Here is a 27,159-nt window from a genome sequence, read left to right on the forward strand (position 1 = left end):
CTAATTAACAAAATCAGAAATGAAAAGGAAGACATAACAACAGACCCTGAAGAAATCCAAAATACCATCAGATCCTTCTACAAAAGGCTATACTCAACAAAACTGGAAAACGTGGACGAATGGACAAATTTCTAGACAGATTCCAGGTACCAAAGTTAAACCAGGATCAAGTTAACAATCTAAACATCCCCATATCCCCTAAAGAAATAGAAACAGTCATTAATGGTCTTCCAACCAAAAAAAAAAAAAAAAAAAAAAAAGCCCAGAATCAGACGGGCTTAGTGCAGAGTTCTATCAGAACTTCAAAGAAGATCTAATTCCAGTTCTGCACAAACTATTCCACAAAATAGAAGTAGAAGGTACTCTACCCAACTCATTCTATGAAGCCACAATTACTTCTAGTACCTAAACCACAGAAAGATCCAACAAAGATAGAGAACTTCAGACCAATTTCCCTTATGAATATCGATGCAAAAATACTCAATAAAATTCTCGCTATCCGAATCCAAGAACACATTAAACAATCATCCATTCTGACCAAGTAGGTTTTATTCCAGGGATGCAGGGATGGTTTAATATACGGAAATCCATCAATGTAATCCAGTATATAAACAAACTCAAAGACAAAAACCACATGATCATCTCATTAGATGCGGAGAAAGCATTTGACAAGGTCCAACACCCATTCATGATAAAAGTCTTGGAAAGATCAGGAATTCAAGGCCCATACCTAACCGTGATAAAAGCAATCTACAGCAAACCAGTAGCCAACATCAAAGTAAATGGTTAGGAGCTGGAAGCAATCCCACTAAAATCAGGGACTAGACCAGTCTGCCCACTTTCTCCCTACCTATTCAACATTGTACTTGAAGTCCTAGCCAGAGCAATTCCACAACAAAAGGAGATCAAGGGGATACAAATTGGAAAAGAAGAAGTCAAAATATCACTTTTTGCAGATGATATGATAGTATATATAAGTGACCCTAAAAATTCCACCAGAGAACCTCTAAACCTGATAAACAGCTTCGGTGAAGTAGCTGGATATAAAATTAACTCAAACAAGTCAATGGCCTTTCTCTACACAAAGAATAAACAGGCTGAGAAAGAAATTAGGGAAACAACACCCTTCTCAATAGTCACAAATAATATAAAATACTGTGGCATGACTCTAAGGAAGTGAAAGATCTGTATGATAAGAACTTCAAGTCTCTAAAGAAAGAAATTAAAGAAGATCTCAGAAGATAGAAAGATCTCCCATGCTCATGGATTGGCAGGATCAACATTGTAAAAATGGCAATCTTGCCAAAAGCAATCTACAGATTCAATGCAATCCCCATCAAAATTCCAACTCAATTCTTCAACGAATTAGAAAGAGCAATCTGCAAATTCATCTGGAATAACAAAAAACCTAGGATAGCAAAAACTCTTCTCAAGAATAAAACAACCTCTGGTGGAATCACCATGCCTGACCTAAAGCTGTACTACAGAGCAATTGTGATAAAAACTGCATGGTACTGGTATAGCGAGAGAAAAGTAGACCAATGGAATAGAATTGAAGACCCAGAAATGAACCCACACACCTATGGTCACTTGATCTTCGACAAGGAAGATAAAACCATCCAGTGGAAGAAAGACTGCATTTTCAAAAAATGGTGCTGGCACAATTGGTGGTTATCGAGTAGAAGAATGTGAATTGATCCATTCCTATCTCCTTGTACTAAGGTCAAATCTAAGTGGATCAAGGAGCTCCACATAAAACCAGAGACACTGAAACTTATAGAGGAGAAAGTGGGGAAAAGCCTCGAAGATATTGGCACGGGGGAAAAAATCCCTGAATAGAACAGCAATGGCTTGTGCTGTAAAATCGAGAATTGACAAATGGGCCCTCATGAAACTGCAAAGCTTCTGTAAGGCAAAAGACACCGTCAATAAGACAAAAAGGCCACCAATAGATTGGGAAAGGATCTTTACCTATCCTAAATCAGATAGAGGACTAATATCCAACATATATAAAGAACTCAAGAAGGTGGACTCCAGAAAATCAAATAACCCCATTAAAAATGGGCTCAGAGCTAAACAAAAAATTCTCACCTGAGGAATACCGAATGGCTGAGAAACACCTGATAAAATGTTCAGCATCCTTAATCATCAGGGAAATGCAAATCAAAACAACCCTGAGATTCCACCTCACACCAGTCAGAATGGCTAAGATCAAAAATTCAGGTGACAGCAGATGCTGGCGAGGATGTGGAGAAAGAGGAACAGTCCTCCACTGTTGGTGGGATTGCAAGATTGTACAACCACTCTGGAAATCAGTCTGGCAGTTTCTCAGAAAATTGGATATGGTACTACCAGAGGATCCCACAATCCCTCTCCTGGGCATATATCCAGAAGATGTTCCAACTAGTAAGAAAGAAATATGCTCCACTATGTTCATAGCAGCCTTATTTATAATGGCCAGAAGCTGGAAAGATCCCAGATGCCCCTCAACAGAAGAATGGATACAGAAAATGTGGTACATTTACACAATGGAGTACTACTCAGCTATTAAAAAGAATGAATTTATGAAATTCCTAGGCAAATGGTTGGACCTGGAGGGCATTATCCTGAGTGAGGTAACCCAATCACAAAAGAACTCAAATGATATGTACTCACTGATGAGTGAATATTAGCCCAGAAACTCAGAATACCCAAGATATAAGTTACAATTTGCAAAACACATGAAACTCAAGAAGAACAAAGACCAAAGTGTGGACACTTTGCCCCTTCTTAGAATTGGGAACAAAACACCCATGGAAGGAGTTACAGAGACAAAGTTTGGAGCTGAGACAAAAGGATGGACCATCTAGAGACTGCCATATCCAGGGATCCATCCCATAATCAGCCTCCAAACGCTGACACCATTGCATACACTAGCAAGATTTTGCTGAAAGGACCCTGATATAGCTGTCTCTTGTGAGACTATGCCGGGGCCTAGCAAACACAGAAGTGGATGCTCACAGTCAGCTATTGGATGGATCACAGGACCCCCAACAGAGGAGCTAGAGAAAATACCCAAGGAGCTAAAGGGATCTGCAACCCTATAGGTGGAACAACATTATGAACTAACCAGTACCCCTGAGCTCTTGACTCTAGCTGCATATGTATCAAAAGATGGCCTAGTCGGCCATCACTGGAAAGAGAGGCCCATTGGCCTTGCAAACTTTATATGCCCCAGTACAGGGGAACGCCAGGGCCAAAAAGGGGGAGTGGGTGGGTAGGGGATTGGGGGGGTGGGTATGGGGGACTTTTGGGATAGCATTGGAAATGTAAATGAGGAAAATACCTAATAAAAGTAAATAAATAAAAAAATAAAATTAAAAAATGAGCATCCTTGTCTGGGGATATACTTAGTGCTAGTGACTGCTTAGTAAGACTGTAGTTCTAACCTTCAGTACCAAACAACTCAGAAACTCAGAAATAGTCCAGGAGACTCTCCTCTTTTGTAACCCTCACACTCAGTACAAACAAACAACAAGAACATAAGAGAACCATTCAACTGGCATGTACTCCTTTAAGATCTCCAAAATCTGTGACTCTGCTGGAGATATCAGAGCTTCCATTTCTCTGCTATTTCAATATCTGTGGGATTCAAAGGGGCATGGCATTCCCCAAGGAGGTCCTGGCATAGCTCAGTTTTCTTCAACTCAGAAAAAAAAAATTTAAAGTTACTAGGATACAAATACAGATCCAACTGTGTAGAAAGGCATAACCAATATGAGAAAGAAAAAAAAAACCCAATAGGCAACAGTGAAATTTGTAATTTCAGTGCAAGGACGACATCCCATCCTAGGGAGGCAAGCTTAGTCAAGACTCTGACCTTCTAGCCTCCATTTCTTCATGTGTAAAATGGAGTTGAAAATTGTTCCCACCTCACAAAGCTGCTATAAAAATTAAGTGAAATACTTTACACAACATATTTAGCACAGTGGCAGGCAGATGACAAGTTCTCAATAAATGTTAGCACTTGACTTTAGTGTTAGTATTAAATGCTATAAAGTAATTCTATTACGATTAGTAATCAATTCTATAAAGATAGCATAGTGCTACAGGAATATCGGGGGGGGGGACTTTAAACTGCAGAACAGGGACAGGACTATGGACCTGGAAAACATCATGTAATGGGTGAAATTATGATCCTCTTCCCCCAGATGTATGGATGGGAAACTGAACAGAGGCGAGTAGCAATGGGTGATGGGGAACTGGAGATAGCCATCAGAAAGTCCCAGATGCCAGGAAAGCAAGAGGCTACCAGACCCCAATGGGGATAGCATTATCTGAAATACCCAATAAAGGGGAGAAAGAACCTGTAGAGACCATATTCAGAGGTTATGGTATGGCCCCTGGTTTAAAGATGGGGCCATACACCCATCTCAAAAATATTCACCCAGAATTGCTCCTGTCTAAAGGAAATACAAGGACAAAGAGTGGAGCAGAAACTAAAGGAAAGGCCATCCAGAAACTGCCCCACCTGGGGATCCATTCCATTTGCAGCCACCAAACCCAGACACTATTGCTGATGCCAAGAAGTGCTTGTTGACAGAAGCCTGATTTAGCTGTTTTCTGAGAGGCTCTGCCAGAGCCTTACCAATACAGTACTAATAAACATGCCATTAATATAAAATAAAAAATAAAAAAGAGAAATAATATTAAAATATACTGTGAAAGGATACTTAAAATTCGAACTGAGGCTTACTCCAGATCACAGAGGGTAGAAAAGCAAGGATATTTCCAAGGGAATGCAAATGATCGAATGTTTAAGTTGATGTCTCTATGTGGGGCATAAGGACCCCGTCCATTTCTCCTGTTACCTGTAGGGTACCACGGATGTTCAGCCTTAGAATAACATTTGAAGTCTTTGAGATCATGCTAATTGGCTCAATGGATGTAGGTGGTAAGTAAAACAGAGCGTTCCTTCCCAGTGGTAAGTATTGATTATCTCAAGACACTAAACACTGAGCACTTGCAACCTAACCTGATTTCCTCAATAATCATGTATATAATGAATATATGCATCTTAAGCCACAATTGTATAAGTGAAGATACAGAAAAGTAAAAAGACTTAATTAATATCATATAGCCACAAAATGATAAGAGCAGAAAGATATGTTGTTCTACAACATATCTTTGTACAACGTCTGTACAAAAACCCAGATGCAAGGTTTACACGGTAAACCTTGTTTACTTCTACCTATAGCCATGGCACAGAATTGGAAAAGTTTCCTGGTTAAGAACCAAAGAAACCTAGGTTTTAGCTGTGACCTGACACCCAGTCACTAAATAAGTTATTTATAATCTATGTGAGGTTCCTCCTGTGTAGTATGGAGGCCAGGAGCCAAGTACAAAAAGATAACATAGAGTTCCTTCCTCATAGAATTTTTTATCATACTCTAAGGTACAATTTTGACAACTATCTTAAAGAATTGCATATCTTTTCATTTAGTTTCATATATTACCCCATGGTCACACAAGTATCTTTCTACTCAAAATAGGCTTTATGCAATCTCTGTTGTAATTGCTTTGATAAGATTTAAGATGGAGTCTTTGTCTACAGGATTGTACTGGTAACCACTGATAGTCCCTTCTGTATTCATCAAATTGCACTGTCCTGGATCCTAGACAATAACATATCTTTCTGGACAAATCATAGGTGCTGCATGGCAGATATGCACGAGGGTTAGGTGTTCAGCCACAGCAGACCTTAAAACAAATTCTGATCCTTCAGCTTAACAGCTTTGTTTCTGTAGGCAGGCTACCAACCCTCCCTACCACCATTTCCCCATTTATAGGAGAAGAAAGCAATACCTCATAGGATCTTTATGAGGATTAAATGAGACAATGTATGTCGTAGAATTGGCACCATGTTTGGTGCACAGCACAGACTCAATAAATCACAGCTTTAAAAATAACAACCTGAAACAAACCCTACTCCACTGCTGTGAGCTAGCCAAAAGGCAGAAAGTGTGTTATGTTCTCTCAACTCAATAGATCCAAAACCTATCCCACTTCCCTCAAAACCTAACTCTTGCTTCTCTGTTCTCTCCCAGCCACCTGGAAGCTCAATTCAGAAATCCAGAAATAGCCAAGAGATTGTCTTCTTTTATATTTTTATCCCAGTGACACCCAGACACTACACCAATGGTTCTCAACCTTCCTAATGCTACAACCCTTTGATACCAGATGCTCATGCTGTGGTGGCCCCCAACCATAAAATTATTTTTGTTGCTATTGTATAACTGTAATTTTGTTATTGTTATGAATCATAATGTAAATATTTGTGTTTTCTCATGGCCTTAGGTGACCCCTGTGAAAGAGTCCTTCGACCCCTCCCACAAGGGGTTGAGACCCAAAGATTGAGAACCACCGTCCTACAGTCACAAATCCTGCAGGTCTCACCCTACCACATCATTTCTGTCCTCACTGCACTGAACTCATAGGGTCCTTGCATCTCTCTGGAACTCTTGCTTCCAGCTTGCCTCCCTACTCTCTCAAGAGTCTCTGTAATTTTTAACCCAACTGAAAGGTCTTTTTTTATTCCCTCTGTTCTAGCTAACTATTAGCCACTCTCAAAAATTTGCAGAAGTGTTATACTCTTCAGCTATTTGTATTTGATCTTGGTCCCCCTCTAATCTAAGTTTTTGTAATCACATTTATGTCTGTATTAGTAGGGAAGTCGCATGTGCCTGCTACAGCATCCAGGTGGAGGGCAGAGGATAATCTGGGATAATCTTTTCTTCTACTACAGAGGTCCTGGGGATCAAACTCTGGTTGTTGAGCTTGGGGGTAGGCATCTTTCCTTACTGAGACAGATTGCCATCCACCTATTTTTAATGCTTGCCCTGTTGCTGTCTCTCTACCTAGATTATGAGCTCCCTAAGGATAGCAGTTCTCTGGACTTGTCTAATCTGATACCCACAGACCCTGGGTAACACTATAGCGCATGCTCAGTAACTGCTGCCTGAGAAACTGAGTGATGTCTCCTGATTGACATTAGTTTTAGTATTCTAGTAACACCGCTGTGTAGTTAAATCACACAGTGATTTTTAACTGTGTCTACGTGTCTGCTAGAGATCAGACACATCTCAATTAATATCCACCAGCACTACTCGGATCTCGTCTGGACTGCTGAACTTGGACTGGAAAATTTATTTTATAAGACCAGCAACTATTTCTGTCTCAAGTCAGACACAGAAAAGGCTCAGTTCCCACCTCCTAATGTGCAAGGACAGATGAGTCAGGATATCCAAGGTGAAGACACATCAGTTAGTCTGTTTCTATGACCAAGTCCAAGATAAAGGTCTTACTCACTTTTATGTACTTAATAATTCCTTGCAAAATTACTTGAACCTAAACTATAGAACATAAATATAAAAATCTTAAGTAATAACTTTCGCAAAATTTGAATCTCAAGATCCTAGAACTTAGACCCCATTACATGCCTTTTATTTTTGCTTTGTTTCATTGTCAGAGAAGGTTAATGAGAAAGGAGTCTTGACAGTGGGGGAGGGGTGTAATACCTGAAGAGGGGCAGCAGAAATGCACAAGTAACTGCAATTCTATGTGGCTCAGACACACTTTGAAAGAACAAATCCTGGGAACATCAATCAATTAGATGTCTTAAATTATTTCCTTCATTAATCTAAAATCACCTTGTCTTATTCAGATTTGCAACCCGAGAACAAAGTGTCTTTTGTGCAGCAAATACTAAACAAAGGTTTGATGAATGGTATCCAGTTGTCAAATCCAGCCAGTAAATGAGCCGGTAGCAAGATAGGCACCTGTCTTTTTGCTTGCTATGGAAGCTACTCTGGTCATTGAAGAAATGCAACCAGAAGAACCCTTCCTCTCTTATTAACAGTTCACCTCTTTCCATCAGTCCTTAGAGCAAAAAGGTCTTGCTAGTGGGTCTTGGAATAATCTTCTTCTTCTTCTTCTTCTTCTTCTTCTTCTTCTTCTTCTTCTTCTTCTTCTTCTTCTTCTTCTTCTTCTTCTTCTTCTTCTTCTTCTTTTTCTTCTTCTTCTTCTTCTTCTTCTTCTTCTTCTTCTTCTTCTTCTTCTTCTTCTTCTTCCTCATATGTACAAGGTAACATTGCATATATAGACACCAGTGTGTTAAGAATAAGCATGTGACTAATGCATGTACACATTAAACTTTGAACCTACCCTTTGTACTGTGGCCAGGACATCACTCTAGGAAGCCTTTCTGAAGGCTACCTGGGATAATAAGATAAGCACCTAACCAGAGATTGAGCGACAATGACCTCTGGCCTGTTTCTGCCAAGAACTTGTCGGAGATCGGTTCTTTAGCTCTTTCCTTCGTCTTTAAAGATGTTGTGTGCCAACACAAGCTGTGGCAAGAAATGAATAAGATCTTGGAAGCAAGGTGCTCTGAAAACTACAAGACATTTTACATATGTGAGCCTTCTCATTGCTCCCCAGTGCATCTGTAAGTAGTCCTTGGCCTAACTTCCTTGCCCCTATTTGGAGATAGCACAATTGGCCCCTACACTTGTCTTCCTCTCTCACAAGCCCTGGAAGCAATAGGTGGAGAAGCTGGAATAGCTCAGGGTCATTTTCTGTTTGTGTGAGCTTTGTGCCCTGTAGCCCCTGACAGCACTTCAGGATGTGCTTATGCAGCCCTAGTTTGTTGCCATGGAGACAGGAAGCTCTGCTTCTCTTCAAGCCTAAGCTAATGGTTTTCATCAAATCCTATTTCCTCTGAGACACGTAAAAATGCTACAATGCTTCTATCCATCTTTCCTTCTTAAATATGAAGCCAACAAACATGCCTCACAGTTTTTCATCAGTGTCTCAACCTCTGGGATGGGGCTTTCAGTCACTGCCATACTTGATGCCCGGGGGACTCTTACTCAATGTAGGGAGCAATGTGTATCTTCCTTATATATACAGAAATTGTTGATTCTCCACTCCTGGAATCACATGGGCACATAACATCCAGCACACTCACAGGTCACAGAACCCTGTTCCCTGGAGACAAAATGTTCAAAGCTACATCCCAGGAGGCTCAACTTGTGAATGCCAAACAAAGCTCCACTCCAACGGAGAGGTTTCATCCTTTCTAGAGGCCAGGGCTCACAGATCAGGTAGCCGAGAAAGCCCATGACCCCTCCTATCCACAGGACCCAGTGGTACTGAGCCCTCTGTAGACACCAGTGAAAATCCTCTAAATGCTGAACAATGTACGAAGCACCAGAATACAGAAATAAAACCAAGGCAAAAGTAGTTCAGCCCCAGCTCGCAAGGTTCCTCTTGTTAACACTCCTTTAAATGTCAGAATTTATTCTTTCACACCAGCTGTTGCCAGCTGCCAACACCACTTCTTAGGTTTCAGGTAGTAAAGAGGCATCAGCCAGACCAGTAGCATGGCATCTTCTGACTGAAGACGGTCTCCCAGCCAGAGAGGAATTGATGCCCACAGAACTGGGAACAACCAAATAGTCACAGACAGTTACAAACCCCTTCCTAGTGGCCACCATTTCTTCTCCTTGACCATTTTACAGAGTTCTGCCATGTTTCTTAGTGTGACACTGGTAACACTGGCGCAATTATTTCCTTGTTGATTATCCTGTGTCTGTTCCCTCCATGTCAATCCAACCATGCTGGTATTAGATAGGTGTCCTTACTCTGTCTGTCCATCCTACTTGTTTTCTGATCATTTTACTTCAAAATTTAAGGTTTTTATTTTTCTCAAAGATGTACATATAGAACTTTAAAAGTCAAACAGGTTTTGAAGGATCATAATGAAAAAAACTAGCAGCCCTCTGTCTCACCTTTCCCCAGCCCAGAATCTCCCTCTCCAGAGACAGCCACTTTCAACTCTTCTGTTTCTTCTGGTATTCGTTTCACATTTTCTAAATATTATACTTAAGACACTGCTATTTCTTTATCTTTCAATTTTAGGAACTGCTTGATGATTTGCTGACTGTGGAACCTAAGATTTTGGCCTTTGATACCCTCTTCCTGTCCCCATGGTTAGCCTCCCCTGCTCCAGTCTTTTTTTTTTAATATATTTTTTATTAGGTATTCTCCAGTCCTATAAAGGCAATTGCAACATTGCAAGAGACTAGCTCAGGCTTCAGCATCAACAGTGAAAACCAGGTTGTCAGCTGAGCTACACAGAAGACTTGCTGTGTTTCTATTTCGTTAGGAGTAACACTTGTGCATGATGTGGAATTAAGTGCTTAAGTTGGGGTAATGGGATGGGGAGAGGCGACACAGAGATGCTGACAGAGAGAGAGAGAGAGAGAGAGAGAGAGAGAGAGAGAGAGAGAGAGAATACATTATTTTGTGTGTGGGGGGGGGGGGAGTTGGACCAAAAGAAATCACAGAGCCCTTCAGAATATAACACAACGGGGCATTTATTAGTTTCACTTGTTTTCTAAAGATAGCATGTGAGGACCTCTGTCGCCCTATGTTAGTTGGATGATGATGTCCTCTAGGTCACTGAGAGTTATTACCCTAATTCCATTACACTGTAACACCAGGGCTCAATCCCTTTGTCTTTGTCCTCTACTGACTCACTTGTGTACATGCGTACCATGGTTTTCTTTATGTCTTTTCCTTTTGAAAGTTACTTTATTATTTTATGTGTATTACGGTTTGTCTACATATATGTTTGTTCTCTCTCTTTCTGTCTCTCTCTCTTTCTCTGTGTGTATGTGTGTGTGTTTGTGTGTGTGTGTGTGCGCACACAGCCTGCAGATGTCAGATCTCTTGGGAGTGGAGTTTACAGATATTTATGAACTGCCACATGGTCCTCTCTCGACCTCTGAGCCATCTCCCCAGCTCCATTCCTTGCTTTCTTACTTGCTTCCTTATTCTTAGTGACGTGTGTTCTTTATCAAGCTTTTCCCCCAAAAGTACCTGACAATGTCCATATTCTGTCCATACAGATAACTGGCACTCTGGGTAGGCAGAGCATTTGATCGTGAAAGCCGTTTTGCTGTTGGGAAGTTTTAGGAGCTCTCTGCTTTTCAGTGTTGCCACTGAGAAACTCCCTGGCATTCTGTTTCCTTATACCAATTAGTAGCCATATACCCAATGGCTAGAAACTTTCAGAACATTCTTTTCTCTGATGGCCTGAAGTTCGCAGCAATTTACCTTGGTGTGGTTTTCCTATATGGAGTGTACTTTTTAACGCTTGGGTATTTTAATGGTTAGTTTACACATCTGCATTCCGCCACATGAACTGTTACAATATTGCCAAATGCATAACTTTACATTTAAACACATTTTACCAACTGTGCTTTATACATATACAAATGTGATAACATATCACATTGTCTCCTTGTTTTCACTGAAACATTCTTAAGATACCCTCCCGTCCATGTGTACACGGTATCTGTTACTCTTATTGCTACAGCACATGCCAGGGGTGCATCCAACAGTTTACCTATCTAAATTCCCAGCTTGGGATGTCCCCGTGCTTCCCATGCCCACTGCCAAGAAATACACCAGAAATAACATCTTTGCACACGAGTCCACGGTTTTATTTAAATCTGGCAATGCTGAGTCTTTTGTTCTGGGAACTTCTCTCATATTTTTCTACGTTAATTCTTTCTTCCTGCTTCATTGTTCTCTTTATTAAACTTTCTTACTAAAGCGTTGGCTCAATTGTAAATGTTTTGAAACAAGGTCTCACTATGTAGCCCAGGATGTGATTTTTCCTGATTCTGCTTCTCAAGGGCTGGGGTTATGAGTGCCTGTCACCATTCCTTGCTCTTCGAGTCTATCAGTGTCTCTCTCTCTCTCTGTCTCTGTCTCTCTGTCTGTGCTTCCCTCTGTCTCTGTCTCTTGTCTCTCCCCTAACCATACTTTCTAAGTGGTACCCTTAATTTCTCACTCCAACTTTATTATCTTTTTGGTTTGATTACATGTTGACATTAACTCAACTTTGTACTGCTTTCACATCAAGTGTATGTTCCATATAGTTCCCACAGCCCTTCCTCATCTCAACACCCTCTCATCATAAGCTATTATTTTATGTATGAACTTCTGTCTCTATCTCTGCTGGTATCAGACATGAGCTTGTACGTTATCTTTTACTACCTGAGCTGCTCACAGTCATGCATGTCTCTTGTCTCCTTATTATGCTGCTAAGGGACCTTCACACTGGGCATTTCCCTCCAATGCTGCTGATCCCTGGCTGTGTGCTCACACTTATGAGCAAGGCAGTGGAAACTCTGCATCCTCTGCTGGGGCCAGTGGTGTATCAGTGCAGTGGGTGAATGGCAACTGGCTTCAAAAGACCATTCATATTCTAATTCCTGGAACTCCTGAGTGTTACCTTATTTGGAAAAAAGAGTCGGCAGATACCAGCAAAGTTAAGTGTATTCAAAAGATGAGATCAAACTAGATTACCCAGTGATTCTAAATCAAATCACAAGTATCCTTATAAGAGCAAGACGGAGGGCAATGACAGACCGGGGAGAGGAAGAGGCCATGTGAGCCCTGAAGCAGAGACTGGGGTGACGTGTAGTCATGGTGATAGTCCAAGAAATGCCTGGATCTACCAAAGCCGGGTAGGAGATGGAAGAAATGATTCTCTCCAGCCCTTGGAGGGAGCACGGGCCTGCCAGATCTGGAACTTGTAACTCAAAAACTACCAGAGGATTAAATGTCCGTCCATTTTATGCTACCTGGATTGTGATGTTTATTGCGATAGCCATAGGGAATGAGCGTGGTGAGCTTTGCTGGGGGGCTGACGGAATGGAACCTGTTTCTCTGACCTCATCAGACTGTCAAAAAGACAGATCTTTTCCTTTTAAGACAGAATCCCCTCAGTAGAGTCCTCTAAACTATTGCCAGATTGCTGCTTTTCTGAGAAACAGAAGTGGGTCGTGGAGCTGACACTCACCTTAGGAACTGTCACTTAGGCCTCTTATTTCCATGACATTGTCAAGACCACCTTAAGATGCAGTGAGTGTCACCAGTCTAACCTTTGATGGCTCAGACCTCGACCTCCTAATGTGTTCAGGGGGCAGATACTAGCCAGTATTATCTAGAGACTGAGCAGGTAGTATGATTTCTTATCACTCTCTTGTTTTCAATAGCATGTACACTCCAGCTCTCAGGAATATTTGCTGTCTCTAGTTCCCAATCCTTTCTTGAGCTCAGAAGAAGTGTCAGTCTGCCTGTTTATTATCATTTTCCCTTGGAGGCCATTAAACTTCAGCTTTTACAACTACTGTGGCGTTAACCATTTGTTGAATAAAAATGGTTTGTTCACGGTCTCTTCTGCTGTTATACCTTTCGGTTTCTTTGTTCTTGTACCTTCTTAGTGTGCATTTCCTCTATTCATAGACTTTCCCAAAAAGTCACCAACTTGTTTCAATCAGCTATGTGTAAACATAAAGATCATTTTACACACTATCATTCGAAGAACTCATACGGTCAACAAAAATCACAACCATCATCACCACCACCATCATCATCACCATCACTATCACCATCTCCATCATCATCACCATCATCACCACCACCACCATCATCACCATCATCATCACCATCACTATCACCATCTCCATCATCATCACCATCATCATCTTCACCAGCATCTCAACTTTGTTTAGGAAAATGTAGTGTTTTATAGGATATTTACTTAGACTGAGCCATCTTAAAATATTACATTTTAGCTTCTTTACGCTCCATGCAATGTCCCATTTCTCCATCTTCACTGGATTATTTATCTCCGTATATTCCATTATCCTATGTTATTCTAACACATATCTTATACCCCATGCAATTTCCAGTCCTGTTTGAAAGCATCTCTAATGGCTTTAGACTGCAAAAATTTGTTCCTTCCCCCAAATTATTATTTTCCACACTGGTCAGTAAAATCAAAATTTGCACTCCCCATTTCAAATGGCAAAAGCATCTCTGCAAAACATGATAGACACCAGGAATATAAACCACTATAAATGAATTCGAGTTACAAACATGAGATGTGATGTCCAATATACTGCAAAGCAAGCAATTTTTTTTTTGAGGACAGAGTCTCTGTCTTCCTTAACTATATGTCTACAGCAACCAGCACAGTGCTTGACACAGAGTTATTGAATGGAAATATGAATGGGTCAAAGAACTCACAAGGTACTGTGTTTACAACTGTACACAACATATAGATTGTTTTAAAGTCTAAAAATAATCAAGGTGATTAAAACAATCATCTGTTACCGCACTGACATAGCTGGGATAACACTGGCACAAGGGTCTGCCCAGTGTCTTTGACGTGACAGGTAAGTGAGTGAACCTATCTTCAATCAGGAGGTTTTAGCCCCCAGATAGCAGCTCAGAAAAGGAGATTTAAAAAAGTATGGCTTACCCGGAAAGCACTCCCAGGACGAGGTTGAGAACAAAGAAGGATCCGATGATGATGAGAGGGATGAAGTACAGCCAGTTCCAGGTGGCTCCTAAGGCATCATTGGTCTGAAAGAAAGAAAAATGGTTTCGTAAGATTTAAAGCCACCCCAGGAGCGAGGCTTGCATTCCAGAGGTTCCATACCGTGGGTGATGTAACAGTCATGGCGTGATACAGTTCAACATTACCTCACCCCCAACCCCACTCCACTTTATTGTAAGACAACTCACATTTTACCCTGTGCCTAGTGAAGGCCACATCAGTATCTCTGCAATATCCTGAGTGAGAGAATTCTAATACCCTTACTTAGAAAGAGTGAAAACTGAATGGAAAAATCAAAAAAAATTTTTTTCCAAGGATATAAAAAGGTGAGTTGGCTTTATAGTTCTTGGTAACATTTATTCTCATCCTTTGCACTCTTAAGCTAGATAAATAGAAAAAGAGAAAAAAAACCAAAAAACAAAAAACCAAGGGCAGGCTGAACTTGTCACCCTACCCCATGGGTGTTAGAAAAGCCCTTAGAAGGGATCCTTAGGACGACTTAGGCTCTTCCTTATGTTACCCAGTTCTGGGGTTAGCTGTCCTTTACCCATCACAAGCTGGTAATACAGAGCTGGCCCAGGTCTGGCCCCAGCAAAGCCCTGGGCAGAACAAAGACTATGTCTAGATTTTTCAGAGTGATGGTATGAGATCTGATCTCCCTCAAGCTCTCTCATCATGCTCCCTTCTCCTCTACCTCTTGCTGATACAAAGAAGTGGGGGGAAAGCACAGAAATATAGATTATGGATTCTTGTATCCAAGTTGGATGCAGAGTTGCTGAGGCGCCCAGAACTGAGAAAGGGTGACTTGCCATGTCTTATGAGACCCTTGAAATTTGAGCTCCAAGAATACTGAGGTGCTGTCTCTCAACAATGGGTCTTGTTCATTGGATTCTTCCTGCTCAAGTTTTTCTGAAGGGATTTTCTGGATTTGTACTTCCCACATGCAGACCTTTGAACACTCTCCCTATCCCCACCCTTCATGAATCACTTTCAATATCCATTTGAAACTCACAATGGATATTTTGTCCCTAATTTATTGGGGAAATGGGTCCCTCAAGATCAAATGCCAGATCCAGAGCTCAGAACATCTGTGGCGCAGTGCTGGCCCACCATCCATGCCTTCTATGTGCCTCTTAATCCTTACTACGAAACCCTGGAAATATATCTTAAAGTGGTCATTCTCATGATTCTTGTGGACTTTTATAAACCCAATCAATTTTTCCCTCTCCAGTTTGTCTCATTTTTTTCCCCATTCCAATGTCAAGCCACATAACTTATCTGTGGATTGTCTATGGCCGCTGTCACTGGACAGTCAAATCTTCCATTAAAAATAATCCCAAGTCCTTTTGGCAACTTTGTGCCTTTTGTTCTGGCCCTGCACTGATCACAGATCAGATCACTGGAATAAAGTTGACTCAAAATTTGACACAAACAAACTACATGAAAAAAAATTAAACTGTATGGAACAAAGTTCTGCCTTACTTCAGTGTCAGAGACTTTGGCTTACCGGAGTCTTGGTTAGATACAAGTAGAGAGGACACAGGGCAAATCCCAGAGAAAGCCATGTCTCATCATCAGAAAGAAGATGCAGCAGAACCATATGCTGAGAGCCAAGTGGGGTGTGAAGAACGGGGCAGGTGGGTGTGACTGAGATGACTGAGGTGTGCATCTTGCTGTGAGCTAAGGTAGACATTGATGCTCACCACAGAGCTCTGCCTGTCTTCATGATTATGGGGACTCTAATATATCTTTAAAGTCTTGTTAACTTCAGTGGCTCCAGATGAATATAATCCACTTGCTTTAAGATTTCAATAGTCCCTCCTTCAGTGTTCTTTGGCAGCAGGGACAAAGTTTACACCAAGCACCTGGATCAGAGCTCAGCTGCCCATAAAAGTGTCAATATCAGCAGTGGCAATGTTGAAATTGTGGATTTTGAGGTATCTCTGATCTCCCACTGAGCTGTGGTTGAAAGGGAGCTAGGGCGGCTACAGAGTGAAACCTATATAACTATATAAAACTGCGTACTCTGCATTGCTGTGATTTGTAGAAGGCAAGGATGGCATTTTGTGGAAAATGGGTTTGGTAACCAGAGAAAGTTAGGGAAATGGCAGATTATCTATGTCTCGCAGCTAGTGAGAAGAATGGTGGAAAGCCATATTGCTTACTTCATTCACTATACCATTTCATTAACTTCCTTGGTGGTGAACCCTTCTCTTTCAAAAAAAACAAAAAAAACAAACAAACAAAAACAACTCTATGAATACATCAGAGGATATATTCCATGAGACAAAAGGATAAGAGAATCTCTCCCTTACTGACTAAGACTTTGAAATGTCCTTCCTAATACCTCTACAAAACTCACATGACAAACAGTACTGGTCCAGCCAGAGTTGGCTGAGAATGCTTTGGGTTTACTCTTAACTATCTGAGTATTTTAATATCTGGGATATGACGAAGATTTTGGCATACACAGAGGTAATTAATTAATAAATGGCCACACTTTGAAGATGACGACACGCTTGTTAAAAATAGATCAATACAAATCCATTCTGGTAACATTTTATCCATCTGTGAAATTTTCTCTGAATTACACACGTCATCTATTTCAGCAATGGGGCATCCTGGAAGAAGAAAAAGGAAGAAGAGGAAGAGAAGGGGGAAATGATAGCTGTGAAGACATCAGCCCCAGCAGCTTGATGTTCTGGGGGTTAAGGAAATGACTGGCAGCTCAAAAGGTCCTGCAGAAGAGAGAAGCTTGATAGCGCCTGTCCGCCATCACTCAGGGCCTTTCAACATCACTGCTGAATTCCCTCCACACTCAACTCCTAACAAGCAGTTTCCTTCTTGTCCTCCTTCTTCCACCTTTTCTGACCAGGTGGCTTCCCACCCCTTCACATGTTTATTGTGGTCCAAAAGCCAACGGGATGAAGGGGACACTCCTCATCAGAAAGTGGGCAAGCAGAGGACTTTGCTCACGATTCCCTCCTTCAAAATGGCAAGGTTCTTTCAGATGCTAAATGGAGCTTTCATCTCCTTCTGATTCATCATTATTAAAAACTTAAAATTGTCCAGTGTAGGAGAGATGTCTATATTTTAGTGTGTATATTTTGAGACTTTAAAAAAAAATGAAGCAATCAACAACTCTGAAGGCATGAAGCATCCTGATGCTGTGAGTCAGGGTACCATTGGCAGTGTGGCCAGAGCCGGGTCATTCTCTTGGGCTGTCCAGGTGACTGTCTCTAGAGGGGATAGGAGGTCACGGTCTGGAGAAAAGGAGCTCCCCCTTTTGCTCGTCACTGTGCCCATGACTGTTGCAATGCTCACGGGGCACTTTTGCGTCTAGGATACTCAAACCTTATTTTTACCTTTAGGAACATGAGATAGCCATGCTAAGGTCTTCCGATAAAATCCTGACGCATGAGACTGCAGCTTCCAAAATATCATCTGCTAGTTCCTGCCCCAGTATAGTCTCATAGGAGAATCTTTCCCACCCAGACCTCCAATGGGAAACAACTGTGGACTAGGCCTTTCTCTGCAATGAATGTCACGTAGAGAACAGCCTCATCATTTCACACCTATGGAACACTTGCCACAATGACGAACTTGGGACTGAAGGATGTCTGAGTGGCTGGCAAAGCTTGGTCTGTGTGATATATCATACCCGGAGAAAGTTTGCTTGTGGATCAGAGTCCCAGGTATGGAAGACACCTCAATTGGATTATAGGTGCCTCCCACTTGCTAGATCTGAGATGGGCGTAGCGGAAATGAAAAGGCGGAATCACTGGCCTCATGTCCTCATATGACAATCTCAAACCTCACATTGATTGTTTGCCCTTTAGAACCAGATGCTATTCTCCTGACCTTAGACATTAGAACTCCAGCTGAACTTGACATTGGGATTTGAACAAGTAACCTCCCAAAGACTTGTGGCTTTTATTTGGCCTGGGTCTAAGAGCTGTACCATTACCTTCCATTGTTCCAAAGCTCCCAATTTAGGTAGAGGCATACTGGTTCTGCTGGCTTCTACTGGCTTCACCAGTTTGCAAACAGCCTCATGTGAACATCCCAGCCTCTGATTCTCCTACTGAACCCTTTCCTCCTTGGCCCGTTGCTTTTCCCTGGAGTACCCTAGCAGGCCTACCACGTGACAGGCATTAGAGAGAGCTTTTCCTTGGCTCATTGTCCTCTAATTTTAAGGGCTGATGTGCCTATAATGCATAGCAATTCCTCTGCCTGGCCCTTCTCCTGATGCTAGTCTAGCTGTTTCTCCTCCTTCTCACCTGTCGCTTCACTGAATGGCACACACATGCACATGTGCACATGACAACGATGATGACAGACAGAGAAAGAAGTTTGGGGGTGGCAGCCCACCTGCACAGGAGTGCTCAGCGGGTACCAGTCCTGACATCGTGGGACTGCGTTTCTTTGGGAACCTGCCTGATTGAGGGTGGTAAGCTCACCCACTCCCTGTGTAAACAGGCACACATGGCAATTATCACATTAATCTTCGGGGGTGGGGTGGGAGAGATGCAGGAAGATAGGGCAGGATGAGCCAAATGGGAGAGAAAGATAGGAATGGAAAGAGCAAGGAGAAAGGGGCCTTATAGTTCTTCCTCTCGGAGGACATACATTCAGAACTCTTACAGGGTCCTACCCAGCTCTGTGAAAAGGATGCTGAAGCACCTGCAAGTCATGCTCTTGCTTCTCAGAGCAGCTCTGAGCAAAAAGGCTGAACTCCCCCATGCCATGCTTATGGCTGAAAGTATTGGGAAAGAAAGAGCAGGTTCCTGAATTCTTTAGAAACAGTCTTTGGGGAACCCCCTTATTCCCAGGTTTGAGGCAGTCCTAGCTAGAAGACCCAAACCAGATTGCAGGCTTCCTTAGCCGAAGCACAGCTTCCATTTGAGGTCAGGGGGATTCTCTGTCAGGGTTTTGCATATCTCTGTCAGGTATTAGCATAGCCCTGGCCTCCACTTAACAGATACCAGTGGGAATCCCTGAGTTGTGACAAATGAAAATGTCTCCAGAATTTCCAAATGGTTTGCATGGAAAGATAAAAACAGCTTCAGACTAAAAACCTCTGGCCTCAGGACTGCATCTTAATTAGAGATCTTCAATTTCACTAATTACTAATAGCTCAGGTTGGAAGGTGGTGGAGCAGCTACCAGACTGCCAAAAGAGACAGACCATTTGTCTCAGCCAATGCTAACCACTCCTAAGAAAAGGAACATGATTGTGAAATGTGAATACAGATGCAATTTCTCAACAAATACCTTCTGTTAAGGTCCCGAACCAGGCAGACAATTCCTCACCAAGTAACTATTCCTCCTTGTCCCTCCTTCCTCCTAACACTATGCCTTGGGGCCTCCATCCTACCTCAAGGGACTTAGGTGGTCTGTTTTGGAACTCAAGTGATTTCATCCTACACATTCATGAATTACCTACCAAGGAGCAAATTCTTTCCTCTAAAGATAATCGAACAGAAGAACAGTCACAGTCTTGCTCACCATGGAACTTGTAGTATAATAGGAATATTCATGTGAACAGGTAAAACACACAGAAAAGTATAATTGCAAATGAGGCCAGTGTTGGTAAGGGACAGTGGGGTGCTCAGGCAAGTGATGGATTCACTCTGGTCAACAGAAAGGAAATGATGTGTCTTAAGAGAAAGAATCCCATGAATGAAAGTGAGGTGTGGTCTACAAGAAGGAAAAGGGGTGCTTTCTTTGAATGAATGATACTATCATGCAGTACCTCCTCCTGCCCGATCCCATGTAGATATTCTGAAACATAAAAAAGAATAAAACTCACAGGATACCTCTTAGATGAGTCTTTTCATAATGTACATTACTACATCAGTATTCAGTAGCCCTTGGGCCTCTTCTGGCTACCATTTTCCTTTCTTAACTGTAACCAAGTCTTGACGTCTCTAAGTATCCACTAGGCAGGACTCATCATTGGTTAGTGCCATGTGAATGCTCCCTTCCATATGTTAAACCACCCATAGGAGTCAGTGGTTTGGGTGTGACAGAGTTTGTGCTGCCCCTGGCCAGACTTTCTACCGATAACCTACAAGAATATTCATCCCCAGCTGCTGTGGGTGCTATCTCTGAATAGCTCTCATGATAGCCTCATTCTTGGCCCCTCCTTAGAAGCCTGTTCCTGGATAAAAGACCAGCCTCAACATGAACTTCATACCCTTGTGGTGATAATGGGAGGACTTGTGGCCAAGAGCTGCCTGAGCTGAAGAAGCGTTGATGGTCCATCCTCTGTCAGGCTGGATGAAACGCTCGTGTTATGCATTCACACTTGGAACTGCCTATTGAACAAGGCTGATACAAACACTTCTGAGACCACATCTCTGCCTCAAGTTCCCCAACCTACCTACTTTTCTCCCATTCTTTCAGGAATCTCCTAGCACTGATTCCTCTATAATCCATCCAGTAAGCAAGCACCTCCATCCCAGAGTCGATTTCTAAGGAATCTGACTTGAGATGTTTTATACCGTCCGTGCCAGGGCTTTGACTAACCTTAACAGGCTGACAGCACCTGAATCATAGCTGTTTGGTGACATTTCTATCAACAGAGCCACTGGATGCTTTTGCCACCCCGTGTTTTAGGAAAATGACACAATGAACAGTATAGCTTATAAGCTGTTGGATATTCTGAATCCCACCCATGTATTATTGAAGCTGGTTCCCTGCATACCAGGAAGAAAATTATGAGTTTACATGGCCCAATCTATCATTTTCTAGAAGAAACTGAAACCCAGAGAGGCATAATGACTCCTTTGAGGATACAAATTACTGAAGGATCTGTATCCACACTCTAGAGCTGTAGTGACTCAGTTTCATGAGACTCTGACTCTTGTTATCCGGTAGCATCAGAATGCCTGAAATCAATCCCATCCACATTGTCACCATCTTTAAGGCAGTGGTTCTCGACCTATGGGCTGTGATCCCTTTATGGGTCACATATCAGACATCCTGCATATCAGATATTTACGTTACAATTTGTAACAGTAGCAAATTACAGTTATGAAGTAGCAACAAAATAATTTTATGGTTGGGGGCCACTATAACAGGAAAAACTGTATTATAGGGTTACAGCACTAGGAAGGTTGAGAACCACTGTTCTTAGGGAAAACAAACACAAGCAGGATCCTGCAAGCCCCAGCTACCCTCCCAGCCCCCAGCAAGGAGGAGAATGGGAAAGCAGATGGAAGGAGAGAAGACAGAAAGTTCTTCCTGAGTTCCAGGAGGCAAGTCATTTCATTATGTCTCAGGACCTGTAGCAGACTTCATAAACATGCCAAGTACACACAAGCAAGTCCCAGGGCAGCACCTGCCTGAGCCAGGAGCTGCTGTAAGTAACTAATGCTCTCTGTGGAGTATGGTCAGTCAAAGGTACCTGAGCTTGATACAGCTAACTTGTCCCTCTTGGCCTGCATTGTCAGGAACTGTCCTGAAGAATACAGCTAAGTCTAACATATACACAAGTAAAACTAGAATACCAGGCTTCTAACTTCCAAACCACTCTGCAAAGCCCCCCTATTCTACATATTCTTTTTGGTACTTAATCTTGCATATGACCACATGTCCCATTAGTATTTCCTATGGAATTAGTATTATCACAAGATTATATCTGGAGACTCCATAAAGTTTAAGGACATGAGGAAGACACCTCTGCTTAAGGTCAAGGCTACTGACATCAGACTATGAATACTGCAATTTAAATAGAGAAAGGGTAAAGATATCAAGCAAAGTTTTAGGCGACCTTTCTTTCATCTGAATTTGGAAAAAGAAACTCTCTAATGGCTAATTAAAAAACATTCCAAGGAAGGGAGATAGATGATAATGATAAGTCTACAAATAGTTGCATCAGCAGTAGCAAGGAAGGCAGTATAAGACAAGAAGAATCAGGCTATAGGGGACTCTCATCGGCAGCCTGAACTACAGATCTGCCATTGTCCAAGAGTCCTTCTGGTTTTGCTCCTTCCCCTATTCCTGGTTCTACCAGATCTTGGGTCCTTTCATACTTAGAGACTCTCCTCGGATCTATAAGGCTTTTCCTAAGTACACCACTCCAGGATTTCCCTCAGCAATTAGGTATACCTCATAGTAGCATGTATATTCATTCAACATGTCTGAGTATGTTGAATATGGGCATCAAATCAACGGGAAAGGAAAATTGTAGTCAAGGGCTTTGGTATCTATAAAAAAGCTAAGTCAGTAAGGGAAAAAAAAAACCACCTGCAACTGAAAATTCAGCATTAAGTGCTATGCTTCAGCATTTAGTCTTACTCATAGATCTTTTTAAAATGGGTTCTGTTCTGTCTCTTTTACATATTGTCCCTCCCTTCCCACTAGGGCTAAATGCTTTTTGGAGAAAGAACCTTATCTCATATTTCTGCATGTACTTCTACCAATACCAAGGATATTTACTCTACAAACAAGAGATTCTTAATAATAGTATTGACTAATAAAAGATTATAAATCTCCTAGCATTATTCTGCTTCACAGGCCTATATGAGTTTTCTTCTCTGGAAATAAATAGATCACTTGCAAAATGGCATCTCTGTTGACATACAGCAGGTACACTCAGCTAGCTCAAATGTTCACAGTATATTAGCGCAGACACCCAAGGAAAAAGCGTCAGGATAATCATTTGCCTTGGCTTTCATTTTTCCTTCTCACCAGATTCTGAACAGAAGGTAAATTAATTTATCATGGAAGATATCTGGGTTAATTAACAACTGTGCACCAAACCCTAGGTGATGCTGGTTAGCCTTGCTGGCTTCCTGAAGAAACTCCAGAGCAATTGCTTTTGGGTTTTGTGGTCCCGGGAAAACCTCCTGCTTTTCAATAAGAACTGGGCTGCTTTGCTTGGCCTCAGTGGGAGAGTATGTCCCTAGTTCTGCCACTGTAGAATTGATGTGCCAGGGTGGCGTCCAGAGATGGGGTTCCCCCTTCTAAGAGGAGAGGTGGAGGGGGTGGGGAGAAGAGGCTATATGGGTGGGTGGGGGTTCTGGGAGGAGAGGGGGGCTGCAATCAGGATGTAAAATTAATAGCTAAATTAAAAGGGGAAAAAACAGCTTGAAAGCAAGGGCCCAAGGTTCATGAGTTTTTGTTTCTCCAGGACTTAAGTCAGCATCTCTGGAAAGCATGTTAGATTTCACTTGCAGTGATGCTGTGATTAATAAATGCAAGAGACCTACATGTCTGCTTATCACCTGAGACATGAGAAGAGCTAGGTGAAACTCTCTAAGGTCTGATGACAGATTAGTTCCCCATACTTGTAGCACTGGGCTACAAGGAAGCACAAGGTACCACTTCTTCCCCTCTCGTGGCTACTGTGGAATTTAGGGGAAGTCAGAGGCTAAATGCTAGTCCCCTTTACTTGTGAGAAGCCTGGTGTACATCACCAGTATCCTATAACCATCACTAACTCCTGTGCCCGAGACTATCTAAAGGGGAATCTGTCCTTTCAGTAGGTGTCTATGTGAGACATCTATTCCCATTCCATCTCAATATGCTTCACTTTGCCCTCAATCCCAGGTTCTAATCATCTACTTCCAGCATCTTTCTCATCCATTGAGCTATACTCTCTGGCTCACTCTGAAGCTGCCCTCACAGAAGTTCATGTTGATTCTTCCCTTGACTCACACATGTATACAAAGCTCAATTCAACCCAACATTTTTAATCACTTGAGGTATACATCTGAAACAGAATACAGATAATAAATAATGGTCATTACTTCCTCAATCCGAGAATGGTGGAAAGAATTGCTTTGTGTGTCTTCTACTTGTAGGAAACTTTTGAGTTCATCCAGGTGTGATGTGATAGGGTTAAAGACAATGAGTATCACAAGAACACACCTAAGTTGTCCAAAGGCAGATACTCTATCTGAGACACTAAGAAAACCATTGAAACATCTTAAAATATTGTCCTGTGTCTTTGACCTCAAGGTATCAAAGAGATATTAAAGAGATAAAAGTAGTTTTTACTTCCTCTTGTTAAGCATCTACTTTGGGCTGGATACTCTACCAAGGATATAGATATACTGATTCTAATCTACACCCTATATGCTAAACACAACCAAGGTAAGCCTGATACTAGAAATATAGATAACTGCCTAGGGACACTGAGGTCATGGATCTTGGTGGAGAACCTACAAGTGCCATTTTACTAAACCAGTATAATCCCTAGCTACATAATAATGCTTATCCTTATAGCTGCTGAAAAGTACAGTTCTTACTCCTCATCAAGGAAACGTTTCTTTGCAATAGACAGAGACCATTACAGAAAACCACAACTGATCAAAAAGTAGAGATGTGGACCCAAGACCCAATTGATCCATCTACAGCATAACGTATTACCTAAGGCTCCGTGATTATTTCAGAGGAGGGAGGCAGAAAGATCGTAAGAGCCAGAGGAGCAGAAACCTTGCTATGAGATTGTGTCTCCCAGAAATTTTAGAGAGGATACACTCATCAAGTCTTACCAATAAGACTGCCAAAATCTCACCTGAACAAGGACATCAAAAAGTAGGTTAATGTGAAAGTGGGAAAATTCGAGAGGTTTCAACCCTGGACAAAGAACTGCAGACAACTAGATCCTGGAGCTGGAAAAAGAAGTCTTTCCAAGGGAGGATAAAAAATGGTCAGCCCTGAAATTTTATACAAAGAAATAACATTATATGGATGGAACAGGTTGTATTCAATGTATTTAGTAATACACACACACACATGCACACACACACATACAAATACACACATACACACACAAACACACACACATACAAACACATATAAAACAAGCACACACATACACAAACACACATATACATACCTGTGTACAGGCATGGGTGTATGAGTGTGTGTAAAATCAAATAAAAAGGAGTCTATGATTTTAAAGAAAATAAAGGAGTGGGGTACATGGGAGGAGTTGGGAGAAGGAAAGGGAAGTGGAAATAATGTATACCTTATAATCTCAAACTTTAAAAAATATATAATAAAAAAACAAAAAAATTTAAAAAGAACACAATAAGGGTATGCAAGTCTAAATGTCTCCTGGTTAATATACTAAAGAGGCAGAACCCACACCTAGATTTTCTCTTTCTTCTCTCAGTACGCTGTGTTACCTGGGCCTGTGGGTGGGGAAGAGAAAGAACTAATCATGTTTCCCTTGGAGTATGTCTGAGAACAGAGCTACAGGTGCAGGCGTTCACAGTAGCAATGTCAGCAGGACGATGGTTCCTGACTCTCAGAGTTCTACCCAGATGGGATGTTCTTCCAACTCTGCACCCTGACCTCACAGTTTCTTCTCTGCCTCAGACACCTGGTGAATCTGGAAAGCTGACACAGCCAGTTCTGTGGTTAGTTGCACAACTGCCATTCTACTGCCAGGGAGATCCTGTTAGTCTTCAGAGCTGGGGGGCAGTTGTCATTTCTAACCTATATATCTCCCCTTAATATGCTGTAGCACTGTCCTGGCCAAAGCCTCTAGTGTGTCTGAGCCCAGCCGACCCTGTATAAGTTTTCTCCCCAGCACCTGCCAAATACAAGACCATAGCTTCTTGAATGCCGAGTTCTTTCCTAGCTCCACGTTCTTTGTTCATGTTGCCGCTATACTCTGGGGTGCCTGCCTCTGCTTTTCTACCTGAAAAGTTTGGACTCAAAGCATGATTGAACCTGACATTTACTAGGAAGACTTCCCAGAGGCTACCACACTTGGGTTTTCTGTACTTTATCCCAATACCTCACCGACCTCTCCCCTGTACCTGCTGAATGTAGTATTCTCTACCACAAGGCTCGACACTCAACTGCAAGGAGCAGGTGGATCCAAGTTCCCATTCCAACTTAGCTCTCAGTAAGAACGCAGTACATGTTTGTTGAAAGAATAAATATTAGTAAGCTTAATGGGTGGCCCTGGTTAAATCTTATAAGACATGGTAGGATAGCTCAGTTAGCAATACTTTTGCTGAGCCTTGCCCCTGTAATTCTAGTGCTAGGGAAGTAGAGTCAGATGGATCACTGGGGCATTCTGGACAGCTAACCTAGTCTAACCAGAAAGTTCCTGGGGCCAGTAAAAGACCCTGTCTTACTTGTCTCAGAGTGATTAGTACCTGAGCAATTACACTTGAGGCTGATCTCTGGCCTCTATGTACAAACAGGTGCAAGAACACAAGCACCCACAAGGGCAGCATTCACATTCACATGAACACACAAGTATATGAACATACCCTAAACAAATAAACCTGAAGCCATCAGAAGGAAGGAAAGGAAGCAGGAATTGGGGAAGGGAAGGGAAGGGAAGGGGTGGGAGAGAAGGAAGGGGATGAGAAAGGTCTTTCAAAGAGTTAATTGAATGTGTAGGGGTTTTTCCATGACTAAGAGGGCATAGGTGATTAAAGGGAATTTATCAGGGATTATCATTTAATAAGCTCTTCCTGGGTCTATCTTACCACAAAGAATAACTTATAATCCTCCCCAGAGGAGAGAGCCTCTATCACTCTTATCTCTGATGAGCTGGGGAAAGGATTAAAACAAGACTGCTAGACTCTGCCCTCTCACACAGTGACAATCACAGCTGTATGCAAAGCTGGGTAGGGAGATAGAAAAGACAGCTCAGCTGGGAATGGGCATGGTCTACTTTCTTGGAGGACCCCCAAAGACCCAGGGAAGTCTCCCTCATTC

The 27,159-nt window shown here is 42.0% G+C and overlaps 1 protein-coding gene across 23 annotated transcripts in view; it reads right to left on the reverse strand.

Moving 5' to 3' along the window:
* The window catches only part of Cacna1e (calcium channel, voltage-dependent, R type, alpha 1E subunit), a 493,980-nt gene that overhangs the window by 156,542 nt on the left and 310,279 nt on the right, over positions 1-27,159 (reverse strand). For all 23 annotated transcript variants that reach the window (XM_030243929.1, XM_017312578.2, XM_017312848.1 and 20 more), the window contains one exon: positions 14,384-14,487. In XM_030243929.1, coding sequence (XP_030099789.1) covers positions 14,384-14,487 — 104 coding nt within the window. The remainder of the gene's footprint in view (positions 1-14,383; positions 14,488-27,159) is intronic.

Source organism: Mus musculus, chromosome 1 (genome assembly GCF_000001635.26).
Source record: "Mus musculus strain C57BL/6J chromosome 1, GRCm38.p6 C57BL/6J".
NCBI lineage: Eukaryota > Metazoa > Chordata > Mammalia > Rodentia > Muridae > Mus > Mus musculus.